Genomic DNA, 13,612 nt, shown 5'->3' on the forward strand with positions numbered 1-13,612 from the left:
TCATTCCTTTAACAACCTTATTGAAAAGGTTAGTGTTGCGATATTTGTGCATATCCAAAAACTTGTTCATACCCAAGTCTTTCATGATCTTTAAAAGTAGGTGTGTTTCTCCTTACAACCAGAAATTTTGGCTTTACATTTGGGCATGCATTTCTACACCAGCCTTGCAAACTGCTGGCAAGTTGGTTACCACAAACAGGTGAGAGGCCGTTTGTCGCAAACTGTGGTAAAAACCCCAACTGAGACGCATATTCCAAATGGGCTGTTTATATATCCAAATAATGCTATTAAAATCCGAATAATACCGGCACATCCCACATGTCTTCATTGAAAAATGCTAAATTCAGAGAAAGACTGGAAAGAATGGAGCGTGCTGTTTATACGAACCTCATCAAATTCAGAATATTGTCATATTCTGAGTAATAGTGAAATATTAGTGTGCATATAAACGTATTCATTGTGAGCATGTTAGCATGCTGACATTAGGAGTTAGTTCAAAGCACCGCCATGCCTGAGGACAGCCTCCCAGAGCTGAAAGCATGGCTGCAAGTTCTTAGCATGTGTTCAGACAGAAAACAAGGTGAATTTTAGTGGCAGTACTCGCTCTGCGCCTGAACACACCCTCAATCTTGTTCCATTCTTTATTGAATTCAGAAGCCCAAGACATGAGTTGAAACATTAAAGAATATAACCAGTCTGCCATTTTGTCTCCTTATTGAAACAGTTAACATAAGTAAATAATGTATTCATGATGACAATAGCAAATTGACTATAGAATGACTGGTCTTTTAAATTCCTTCAGAATGCAATATATGGCATTACATTTTCAATTCAGAGTTAAAGAAAGACCACAGGCTTAGAACAAAGTCTCTGTCATGTATAAATGTTGACAATAAAATCAATGCTATTTCTAAACTGTAAAGATGTGGAATCAGATACTTAACTGAAACAAAAACAAATAAACAGAGATTCTGAATTCGGAATGAAAAAAAGATTACGTATACTTGATATGCTTAAAACAAACTTGCATGTAAATACAGTCATGTATACAGTGGACTACATGTTGACAATACCAAATATAGACGGAATGATCTTATAATTGGTGAAAATGCAAATATGTGGCATCAGATACTTCACAGAAACAAACACAAACATTCTAAATTTAGATGAAAAGATCATATACACTTAAAAATTTACAATTTGGACTTAAATATAAGAAAAAAACAAAGGCACATAAAATTTTGAGTTGAGCAACTAACACAGTTTACTCGGTTAGATAAGAAAAAAACTTTGCCATGAAAACCTTAATACTGACATATAGACTGAATAATCTTTTAATACATTGGAAATGTAAATATTTTGCAGCAGATACTGCACAGAAACAATACTTCAGAGAATCTAACTTTACATGAACAATCACATATCATACTTAATCAGATAAAACATTCTGTCTTGTTATGACAATACCACATGAAGACTGCACAGAAACAAAAACTTTCACTAAAAGATCACATATATCGTATTTGATTAACTGTGTGTCACTTCATTAACTGTATAACATTCATCTGTCACAAAAACATCATACATTCTGATTTAACTCAAAAACATTTTGTATGTTTTTAACATGTGCTGCCTAACATGTACACTGACTCAAAATTTCATAAAGTATTTTAAAGTGTCCTCATCAACATAAAACAGACTTGAAGCAGAGTGTTTTTATAAAACACAGAAATCGCAATCTCAGGTAAAGGTGAGCACTAAATGCAATGTTTTTCTCCAGTGTCCGTGTTACAAGCTGCTGTGGTAAAATACCAGTGTACTAACAATATCTTCAACCTTGTCATCTTACCCCTAAACTATTTGTGATTCCCTTCTTCTTCTAACCGCTTCATCCTCTTGTGGGTCGCGAGAGGCAGGGTACACCCTGGACAGGTCGCCAGACTATCGCAGGGCTGACACATAGAGACAAACAACCATTCACGCTCACATTAACACCTACAGACAATTTAGAGTCACCAATTAACCTAGTCCCCAATCTGCATGTCTTTGGACTGTGGGAGGAAGCCGGAGAGAACCCACGCTGACACGGGGAGAACGTGCAAACTCCGCACAGAAGGGCTCCCACGCTCGGGATCGAACCGGCAACCCTCTCGCTGTGAGGCGAGAGTGCTAACCACCACACCACCGTGCCGCCCGTGATTCCCTTCTATATCATGTAAAACAAGTAAGGAGAACATGTACATGTGCGCACTTAAAGCAAGTGAGGACAATGTAAGTACTCTCTCACTTGATATGAAATGACTCTTTGAGACTCTTTCCTGCCTGCTCACGTGTGATATTTCTCCAAGCTTTAGGAATATCAGCAGGCTTTGTGTTGAATTCTGCAGCAAACTCTTTGTTGAACTTTGTCATTACATATTTCCAGTAGTCTGACGCCTGAAGGTTTGCATCTGGAACAATTTTCCAGTCAGGGAAAATCTCTCTGTAACGCTTGTAACGGTGCCATTTACCTTCAGTAGCACTGCAGCAGAAACTTTTCCTACTGATCACCAAGGAAGAGCACATGTCAGTGACAAGTTTATTTTCCCAGTACCATCTGAATTCACCCAGAGCCTCTGGCCGATGTAGTGACGTCCAGTGCTCAGTGTGTTTTTTTCCTTCTGCCTCACAAGGAGCTTTGCAGAATGGACAGTGTTTACCACATCCAATCAGTTTAGTGAAAAGCTCCTCGTGAGGCATCACATGAAGATTTAATAGTTTGTTGTCGATGCTTGTGTTTTTAAACTTCTCTTGAAGAGGTGGTGCCATCTCATTCACACACTTTGTGAGCCAGTGAGCAAACTGCTCCGGGTCGGCATTAATCAGGATCATGAAAGCACCAAGTGCATCCTGAGGAATGACCAGTTTATCACCAAGTTCCTTGCAGATATCCTCAACAAATGTCTTCAAGTTGCCAGTCTTTTTGGTTTTAGCTTTGTTGATAGCATTAGTTATGTTCCTGATGCTTGACTGAACATGTTTATCCTCAAACATCGTAGACCCTTCTGAGAAGCGTTCTACTATTTGGTCGAGGATCTGTTTCCTTGCATAAGGCTCATATGAGAGAATATAGTCTAGATAGTTTTCAAAGTCATCCTTTGTGAGCAAATCCAGTAAAAGTGAATATTGGAAGAACATTCGTGTGCTGAACTGCTGGCTTGTCATCATTTCACCAATGATATCAGGACCCAAGGAACGCTTGACAAAGTCTTCGACTGCAGGCTTCAGGCAGCGGTTTGTGAATTCTTCTGCCTTCTTCTGGCACTGGTCTCGTTCATGGAACAAGTCTTTAAAATCAGTGCGAAACCTATCTTTGTTTTCATTCAGACATCTGTAGGGATCATTCTCATGTATGAAATCTTCATGCATTTTCTGAAACTGTCTGGCTGTGACTCCACAGATGTGCTGTTTCAGAGAAACTTCAAACTCAATCTCCGTCTTCATATCCTTATTGTTTTGCAGCTTCTCGTCAATCATGTGGAGGATCTCCTGAATGTAAGTGTCATGGTAATTGCTTTTTCTTCCCACTTTTCCAGTCACAAACTGTTTGCAATCTGCTATGATACTGTCAGCCATTTGCTGTACGGTCTTTATGTGATCTTCAATGTTGAAGAACTTGGTGATTCTGTGTTTCCACTGGTTGAAGAATCCTTCTGCAGTATATTTGAAAGGAACAAGTCCACATTCTGTCAGGCTTTTTTCACTTAACAACTGACAGACATGGCTTCCCTTACGTCTGAGATTTTCTCTCAGGTAGTGGTACACCCTTGCAAAGACATCAGCAGGCTTTTGCTTAGAGAAGGAGAGTTCCTTCACCATTCTGTTCCACATCTCATCAAATTCTTCGTCCAAGTCTTCATCTGTCATCTCCACATTTTTCCCCCGACATTCTTCAATCAGTGCACACACTCTGCCCTCTAATTCTTTTGCGTGATTCTCTTTGATTTTATCAAGTTCTGCCATTCCCTGTCTGATGTCAGCTGTTGCTGTGAGTTGATTAAACACAGAGCTCTCCATTTCTCGTCGAAGGGTCTTTGCACTGTTTGCAAAGTCTTCTCTGTATCCTTCAACTAGATAGACGTGACCCTCTGTTTGCTTGAAGTACTGTGACAAATTATCAAGAAGCTTTGTCTCCCATTCCGTCAGCACTGTGCACACTTCACTTTTCAAATGGTCAAGAAATTGTTTCATATCAGGTGTCTCAGATTCCACAGCAAATATGCCAAAATTGGAAATTCTTGTCTCAGCATTTGTAACCCATGTGTACATTTCTTTTTTGAATTCCCATTCCCATTTGTTGAATTCTGTGCACAGCCTCATGTATGCATCAGCCACCAGGCTGTTTCTGAAGCTGAAGATGAAGTTTTCATGCTTTACTGCATTCCACAGGTTTTTCATCCACTCTGTAAACTCCCAGATATTGTTAGCAGATGACTCACAACGTCCCAAAATTTGGATGACATTTTTCTTGAGCTCATATACAGCTTCGCTGTACCCTGCATTGACTGGTGCCATTGGTGGGTTTCCATTCCACAGTCCAGGAATGTACCAGTTCCCAGTGTCTGGACTGTACTCCATCACATCACTGAAGCTCATTTTCTCCTCTTTCTTTTCCATTTTGGCTGCTGCCTGGGTCATCTCATTTAACTGTTGCAAGAGCAGTTTCCTGTCTTTTGAGTTCTTCTCATGAGCTGAAACATCCGACACATTCTGGTGGACAAACTGACATTTGGGCTTTTTGCCCACCTCTGTCATCCTGAGAAAAGCATGCACAACTATTTGTAGGATGTCTTTCATTTCTGTTGAATTCTCCATTGCGATATTGATGATGGTGATATCACTCAGCCCCACAACAAGTGTTGCAAGCTCATTGTCGTGCTCATGGCTATTATCCAGTTGTGCAAGCTCTGGTGACTTTAAGCCCTCAGTGTCAATGATCACCATGAAGTCACAGTTGAGGACTTTTTGAACATCTTCACTGATTCTGATGAGCAACATAAAGGCACCTTGAGTGCATCGACCACTGCCGACTGCAAACTGCACTCCAAACATGGTGTTGAGGAGAGTAGACTTTCCTGTGCTCTGAACTCCAAGAACTGTGACCACCAGTATCTTGTTCTTAGGAGACACCAAGCCATTGAGCTGAGAGAGGACGTCACTCACCCATCTGAGAGGTATGTTGGAGGCATCTCCATCTACAAACTCAAGGGGAAATCCATCAAGTAACAATTCTGCACATAGTTTGGGCAGATGTTGAAACTGCTTACGTGATGGGTCTGTTTCTGGGAGGGACAGTGAAGCCTCATAGATCTGACCCATTTCACGGAAGAAGTGTTCAGTCCCCAGTGAGCTGTCAGAGAGGTGCCTGTCAATTTCTTTGATCTCCTCTTTGTTCTCAGAACTCTTGCATTTCTTTTTGTACTGCTCCCGAAGGCCAGACAGTTTTTCTCGAGACAGGTTATCAAGGTTCATTCGCATCCATTTCAGGAAATAGCACCTCTCTATCCCTGGGCTTGTTATTGCATTGATAAAACATGTCATTGCATTTGACATGTCACAAGAGTTCTGTTTATCCCTAAGTTCTGTTTTCTGTATCTCAAGGTCACTTTTGTACTTTTCTACATTCTGGGACCCAACATTTCGAAGCCGAAATTGTTCCTTCTCCAAGCGAGTCAGTTCCTTCCATATTTGGCCTTGCAAGGGTAGCTGAGTGTCTTTGTATTTAAGGATGTCTTGAATTTCTGCAGTAATGGCATCTGCATTTTTCTTGGCAGTCTGGCACTCTGAAGAGTCCTCATCAACCAAGATTCCCAGTTCATAGGCAATGTCAGCCATCTGCTCAATCTGCATCTTCATCTTTGAGTTCTCAACTACATTGTTGACTGTTCTCTGCAATTTTTTGACAAAGTCTGCACCATTCATTTGCTTAGTCTTTAAAATGATGTTGCTTTTAGTCAAGCCTAACTTGGTTGCAACCTCTTTCACAGCATCAACACTGAAGTGCTTACTTTGATGGTTACCTACCAAAAAGATCTGTGCCTTGTGGTGTTGGTTGGTGAGCAGCTCGCACTCAGAGTCCAAATTGTCAAAGAACACAAAAACTGCTGCTGATGTCTGACACAAAAAAGAAAACTGTGTTTCAAATGAAGCAATGTCTCCACGAAGGTTAGCTACAGCTACTGGCTCACTGAAAATATCCATGTTTTTGTTCCCACAAGGAAGGTACCAAGTCATTTCAACCAGTCCATTGGATATTCTCCTTGGACTGTCACCACACTCCATATCATGATGAACAAAGGTATCATGGTACTGCTGAGAATTGCTCAGAAGCTTATTGAGGATCTCTGACTTGGACAGGGAGCACTCACCCAGTCTCACAAAAGATATCATTGGAAGTTCAGAGAGAACAATTCTTTGTTCAATGAAGCCCTTGGACTCTGAAAGTGACTGAGGTCTGTACTTTTTAACGATGTCTCTCATGGCCCAAAGCATGAGTGTGCACTGCTTTGTGTCACAATTGGGAAGCAACAGAGGCACAGAAAACTGACACATAGACATTTTGAGTGCCATTTCCTGTTGCACAAAAGCATCAGAACACAGAAAGAGAGCAGTGATTATGTCAAGGGGGTTTAACATGTCATCTGAATGTTGACTGACGAGCAGATCATCAAGCTCTAACTCTGTATTCCCTGACAGCTCATCACAGTTTGACTCACATGCAGCTGTACATTTCATACTCCTAGCTGTCACATTAACCATCATCAGTTTCTTCAGAAAATACCATGGAAGATCTGAATGGCACTTGGCAGGTTCATCAGTAACACTCTTCTCATCAATCCACAGTATTCTGCTCAGGGATAGCTTCTCTGTGTAGTGCTGCTCCAATCCCAGAACCTCCAATAAGATCTCCAGTTGTGTCTCTGTGGATATAAAGTTTTTTATTTTAAATAAATCATAAGTTTTCTAATAAAACATGGATCATAAAATATTTGAGACAAAGCATGATTTATAGCCTACATGCCAAAATGTCTGGTAGCACACATGCACGATTTTGCATCCTGCCTTTGATTTCAAACTCAAGGAAGCTACAAACCTTTAGAAAACATTTTTGTGGTTGTGTTGCGTGCACAATATATACAATATATTGTATAATATAATATAACTTTTTCTCATAAGATCTTAAAGGCCCGAACATACTCGGGCGGACCGTACGCTGAACGGACCGCGACGAATGTCCGCAGTCATTCGGGCTTCCATAGTCGAGCGCACTTCCGCGTTGTAGTTTCCTGTAAAAATGTCCGTGAAAAATCCCCGCGATGTGAAAAATACATGCCGAGCAGTCACTGGTGCGCGAAGCGGAGTCCGCGCGGTCGTAAAATCTGAGCTCTGCACGCACAGGGCTTGCGGACGTCCGCTTTGAATCCGCGCGGACCTCTGCGGACTCCGTTCCGCGTACGGTCCGCCCGAGTATGTTCGGGCCTTTAGTCATTTCTTGTTCAGGCTTATTAGTTCAATTTCTTTCACTTTTTCTCATTAACATAAGTATTCAGAATCTTTTCTATGACACTTCAAATTTGGCTCAGGCATCTCCCATTTCTCTTGATTATATTTAAAATGTTTCTACATGTTGATTGAACTTTTGATTTGGAAGCCCTGCCTGCAAAGGTCAGAGACAGGATTGTGCCAAGGTACAGATCTGGGTATGGCTTTAAAATATCTGCTGCATTAAAGGTTCCTTAAAGCATAGTGACCTTATCTTAAATGGTCAAAGTTTGGTACAATCAGGACTCTTCTTAGAGCTGGAAGTCCAACCAAAGTGAGCAATTAGGGAAAGGCCTCGGTAGAACCTAAAGGCCCGAACGTACGCAGAACGGACGTGGAGGTCCGCGTGGACTCAAAGCGGACGTCTGCAAGCCCTGTGCGCGCAAAGCTCAGATTTTACGACCACGTGGACTCCGCTCTGCGCACCAGTGACTGCTCGGCATGTATTTTTCACATCGCCGGGATTTTTCACGGACATTTTTACAGGAAACTACAACGCGGAAGTGCACTTGACTATGAAAGCCCGAATGACTGCGGACATTCCACCGGAGTCCACTCCGCTTAAAGTACGCCTGAGTATGTTCGGGCCTCAATGGTCACTGTAGCTGAGCTCCAGAGGTCTTTAATGGAGATTGAAGAAATTACCAGAAGGGCAAATGTCACTATAGCACAACACTGAACTGCACTTTACGACAGTGTGACTAGACAAAACCCTCCTCTCCTCTCATAGTGAAAGATATGAAAACCTGCTTAAAGTTTGCAAAAAGCAATTAAAAGACTCAATTCTAAGCGTCATATCTGGAGGATACCAGGTACAACTCATCACCTGTGCACTACCATTCCCACTTTGACTCATGTTGGCAGTGGTGGACTGGGAGAAAAAAAAACTGCCCTGACATTTTGGCCTAGACTGGCACACCACAATTGTTCACACAAATGTGAGATCATATAAACATAAGAAACATGAAAACCATTGTCAGATAAACTGAACACTGATCATCTTGTTACAATGCAATGTTCTGCTTGTAAACCTTGCATCCTGACATTGATGTCGATGCCACCTAAAACGCTCCATCCACCCAAACACCATTGCACACCAAGTAGTAAGTTGCTCTCACTTTTTTCAGTGCTATCCCATGAAAAATTATGTCATCGCAAATATTATAGTCCTGACAAGATCTCATCAGGAAAAACTCACTGCGTAAACTCAATGTTTAATTTTTGTTTTGTTTTATAAGGATGTTTGTCTTTTACTCACTTGAGCGCGTAGGCTCATGGATTATGTTTTGCGCTCCTGGGGTTGAGAAGTTTATGCCCATTGTCTCTGGCACATTTTCTTCGTCCCTGCAATGAATCCCGATGCAGCTCTCCTCTTCACCTGCAGGAGACACTAGCTGGCTGCTGACATGACAGACTGTTGTCTTCAAAGGAGGGCAGGGCACTGTGGAAATAACAATAATAATAATTTCACTTAGAATTACTTTCTGTACAGACTGCACACCATTTAGTGCCTCTCTGTTGAACATTAGATTGTATGAAGCTGACCTTTATCACTTGCATCAGTCTGATGACATTCACTCTTGCTGGCAGACCATGGTGTTGATGGAGAGTCCTCTGCCTCAGTGCACTTACTGATTTGCTTGATAAATGACAAACATATAATGCAATGGAATGAATCAACTCTCTTACCCATACAGTTTTACTATTAGATTTTATGTATCTATTGGAGATGTAGAAACCAGCTGTTTACCTCCATTGTGGGTAGACACTGTCATCCCACACTCACTCCAGGTTATTCAAGCAGCTTCACACTGAAAGAAATGAGAGATAATCCGAAGGCTTTATTTCCCTATAGACTATAGTAGTATACATTTCCCACAATGTTTTAAATACTATGCAGCCTATTTGACAGCATGATTTTACTAATCACAATAATAATGTATACCAGTCTTGCTTTAGACCCCCACCTCCATCCCTTTCACATGACTGGTTCTTGCAAATACAAAACATCTACATCATACAAAAAAGAACAAACAGCATGTCAACAGAATGCATTATGTCATGTGTTGACTCGACTTTTCATGCTTGCTTGGGAAGATTACCTCACAAACCAACACCCCAGTTCTTTGTCCTCAGCCCATGAAAACAAGGAAGTTGCTTAGTGGTCCTTTCAGTGAATACTTGAAAATTTTCTTTTTCCAACAATAAGGGAGGCTGGTCACGCAAGACTACAATAACATGAGAGTTAGAGCAAAGTGTATATTTTGTCTAATACATACTATGAACCAGTATAACGGCATAGATTCCGGTCCTGTTGGCTACTTTGCAATAATGATTCCATGGACCATAGCACCATTTGAACACCTGCTAACATCATTTAGGAGATGCTGAATAAATGCACATAAAGCATTAACTTCACCACAATAATGGCAATAATACTTTGTTTAGTATTTCAGACAAGATTTATCAATCAATGATAAATTACTCATCCTGACCAGGTTTGGCCATATAACTGTATCTTGTGAGATAATTGGATTTCTATATAGTGAATGTCTCTCAACTACTTATCAGGTCCTCCCATTAGGTGTATAACAGAAAAATTCGTACAAAAGAAACATATAACAACCCACCTTTGAGGAAGAGATGTGAGCATGGCAGTGTTGCATTTTCTTATCCGGGACTTTCCTTTGGTATGCAGTGTTCATGGGTAAACGATGTGTTCAGAGGATAACGCGCCACACCTCACAGTTTGTGCCAATGCAGCCCTGCAGTGCAGACTTTTATACTGCTGGGATAGTCACTTTCACTTTTGGTTTACAGACAAAGATTTACGGTCAGGTGATGTCTTGAACACGAGGATTATGTTTACAATAAATTGCGTCAAAAAATTAATAAATAAATAAAATCCATCTAAGATCCCTTAATACACAAGGTGGTTTTTTCTGTTGTGTTGCAGAATTATAAAAGTTTGTTGAGGCCATGAGAATCAGTGTTTGTTATTTATTTCTCCTTTTATTGCTACCTAGTTGTATTTTATTGCCTATCGCACTTTTTTTTTTAAAATTCCAATTTAAATATCTGAAAATTTGTTTTTGTGTATTTTCTGTGTGCACTGTGGAGAGGGGCTCAACTGCATTTCATTATGCAATGGCCTATTTTACACAACTTATGTTAATAAGTTATTTCTCAGTGTCTGAATGAGCTACTCTTCAAACATGCTATCAGCTGTTTCAGTATAGTGTTTGAGCTGCTGATGCTGTCACACAAGTTGAAGCTTTATACTACATTTAGGGTTATGAACATTTGGTGTTCATTTATAGCATGCTGAGTGAAGAATTATTTATTTTCTTAAACATTTAATGTCTTTTTAAGTCAACTGGACAGCCTCCAGACACAACCCTAACAGCACCACAACCACTAATCGGTAAATATGTCATCACTTGCATTACATGTTCTTCAGTTATTTACATAGTGAGTTGACAGAAAAAAACCCCATCAAAGATGCTTTTTCATGTGCACTTGTGCAGCAACCAGCTGACCTCTCCTCACACACATAAAAAGCAGCCTGTGGAGTCTTTTGTTGCCTCTGAGCAGGAACAGACCGATTACAGACTCCTCATCATGTGGTACAACCTGTATAACTGCATTATGATACACGTCACATCAGCTGGACTAATCCACTATAGAACCATGGTTTGGTGAAGGAGTGACTTGACTAATTCTGAGTGTGTTTGGCTCATTAAATGCACTTCTTATGCTATTTAAGTAGAAATGTTTTTGAAATGTGGATTGTTTATTGTTTATATATTGAAATATTTTAATATTAAGGCTATTATAGCCTATTGCACATGACAGTTTTTTTTTTCTGAGACGTGCTGTTTGGGCTGCTCTTTTTCTGACAGCTTTGTGATATCATGCTATTAAAGAGCATAAAGAAAGATCCTGGGCATGTCCTCCTTCTTAGGATAGAGCTTTCAATGTGAATCTCAGGGAATGTTGTTTTTTCACCCATTAGTTTTCAAGAAGAAAATGTGTTCTGGAAACTTGATATTGAAACATGACATTTAGTATCTCACTCTGTTACTGAAAAATAAAACACTTAAAAAATGGCTTAGTCTATGAAGGCAGAGTCTATCCACCTTTGAGGAAGAGATGTGAGCACAACAGTATTGCATTTTCTTATCCGGGACAACAGTGTTCATGGCTAAATGATGTGTTCAGAAGATAACGTGCCACACCTCACAGTTTGTGCCCACGCAGCCCTGCGGTGCAGACTTCTCCCTTTATACTACTGGAATAGCCAGTTTTTCTTTTCATTGACAGACATCGTTTTATGGTCAGGTGGTTTCTCAGAAATGAGGACTGTGTTTACAGTAAATTGAGTTAAAAAAAAAAAATCCATCTCAGACCCCTTTATACACAAGGTGTTTTTTTCTGTTGTGTTGCAGAGTTATACAAGTTTGTTAGGAAATCACTGTTGAGGCCATGAGAATCAGTGTTTGTTACACACATTTATTTCTTCATGTATTGCTACTTTGTTCTATTTTATTGCCTATCGTACTGTTGTTGTTTTGTTAATTCTAATTTAAAATATCTGAAAATGTGTTTTTGTGTATTTTCTGTGCGCAGCATGGAGGGGGCTACAAGTGCATTTCATATGCAATGGCCTATTTTACACAACTTAATGTTAATAAGTTATTTCTCAGTGTCTGAATGAGCTACTCTTCAAACATGCTATCAGCTGTTTCAGTATAGTGTTTGAGCTGCTAATGTTGTCACACAAGTTGAAGCTTTATACTTTACGCAAGCATTTGTGAAAAAGACAAATAGGATACATCATGTTGGTACTTGCTAAGCTTGTATGTAAAGAACATTTAAGCATTTTAGAAACATTTTAACTGACTGCATATTCTGTGATCATTTCATGAACTATAGGTTTGGTCCACAACAGACAATGTGGTGCAAACTGTGTTTAGAGTTTTGAAAATGTGACTACAGATTGGGCAAAAGGATGTTAATGATTGAAAAAACAAACAAACAAACAAACAAACAAAACTAAGCCTAAATGTCCATATAACGATTAGGCCATTCAAAATGTCCATCACAATATCCCACAAACCAAAGGTGATGTCTACAAATTGCTTGTTTCATCAGACCAACACTCAAAAATTTAAAATACATTCAGTTTACAATAACATGGGACAAATAAAAGCCACATATTGTCGCAGTCTTAAGCATATTTAGTTGAAAGATGACTTAAACAATTAATTTATTGTCAAAAGTTCAATATAACCTAAACATGTACAACTCCCATAAGGAGACTTACAAACAATAATGTTTTAATATTAAGGCTATTATAGCCTATTGCACATGACAGGTTTTTTTTTTTCTGAGACGTGCTGTTTGGGCTGCTCTTTTTCTGACAGCTTTGTGATATCATGCTATTAAAGAGCATAAAGAAAGATCCTGGGCATGTCCTCCTTCTTAGGATAGAGCTTTCAATGTGAATCTCAGGGAATGTTGTTTTTTCACCCATTAGTTTTCAAGAAGAAAATGTGTTCTGGAAACTTGATATTGAAACATGACATTTAGTATCTCACTCTGTTACTGAAAAATAAAACACTTAAAAAATGGCTTAGTCTATGAAGGCAGAGTCTATCCACCTTTGAGGAAGAGATGTGAGCACAACAGTATTGCATTTTCTTATCTGGGACAACAGTGTTCATGGCTAAATGATGTGTTCAGAAGATAACGTGCCACACCTCACAGTTTGTGCCAACGCAGCCCTGCGGTGCAGACTTCTCCCTTTATACTACTGGAATAGCCAGTTTTTCTTTTCATTGACAGACATCGTTTTATGGTCAGGCGGTTTCTCAGAAATGAGGACTGTGTTTACAGTAAATTGAGTTAAAAAAAAAAAAAAAATCCATCTCAGACCCCTTTATACACAAGGTGTTTTTTTCTGTTGTGTTGCAGAGTTATACAAGTTTGTTAGGAAATCACTGTTGAGGCCATGAGAATCAGTGTTTGT

General features: G+C 39.8%; 1 protein-coding gene across 3 annotated transcripts; it reads right to left on the reverse strand.

Moving 5' to 3' along the window:
• Window positions 1–627: 627 nt before the first annotated feature.
• On the reverse strand, window positions 628–13,279 carry LOC125883872 (up-regulator of cell proliferation-like). 3 transcript variants are annotated; one of them, XM_049568487.1, is made up of 5 exons: window positions 13,245–13,279; window positions 9,332–9,392; window positions 9,127–9,220; window positions 8,840–9,022; window positions 628–6,959 (listed from the first exon to the last, which is right to left on the reverse strand). In XM_049568487.1, exons 2-5 carry the CDS (start codon window positions 9,335–9,337, stop codon window positions 2,284–2,286), a joined length of 4,959 nt encoding a protein of 1,652 aa, XP_049424444.1. In that variant the 5' UTR covers window positions 9,338–9,392; window positions 13,245–13,279; the 3' UTR covers window positions 628–2,283. The 3 variants fall into 3 exon arrangements, with proteins under 3 accessions (XP_049424444.1, XP_049424443.1, XP_049424442.1); XM_049568486.1 differs by lacking the exon at window positions 13,245–13,279 and adding an exon at window positions 11,721–11,764; XM_049568485.1 differs by lacking the exon at window positions 13,245–13,279 and adding an exon at window positions 10,212–10,348.
• Window positions 13,280–13,612: the final 333 nt, after the last annotated feature.

Source organism: Epinephelus fuscoguttatus, linkage group LG23, assembly GCF_011397635.1.
Source record: "Epinephelus fuscoguttatus linkage group LG23, E.fuscoguttatus.final_Chr_v1".
In the NCBI taxonomy this organism is placed as follows: Eukaryota; Metazoa; Chordata; class Actinopteri; order Perciformes; family Serranidae; genus Epinephelus; species Epinephelus fuscoguttatus.

Bases quoted from the DNA above. Each gene is read 5' to 3' on its own strand.
- LOC125883872 (XM_049568487.1), bottom strand. The intron at 9,023-9,126 runs GTCAGCTTCATA...TTATTTCCACAG, and splicing joins GACTGATGCAAGTGATAAAG to TGCCCTGCCCTCCTTTGAAG. The intron at 6,960-8,839 runs GTGAGTAAAAGA...TTATATCCACAG, and splicing joins CCATGAGCCTACGCGCTCAA to AGACACAACTGGAGATCTTA.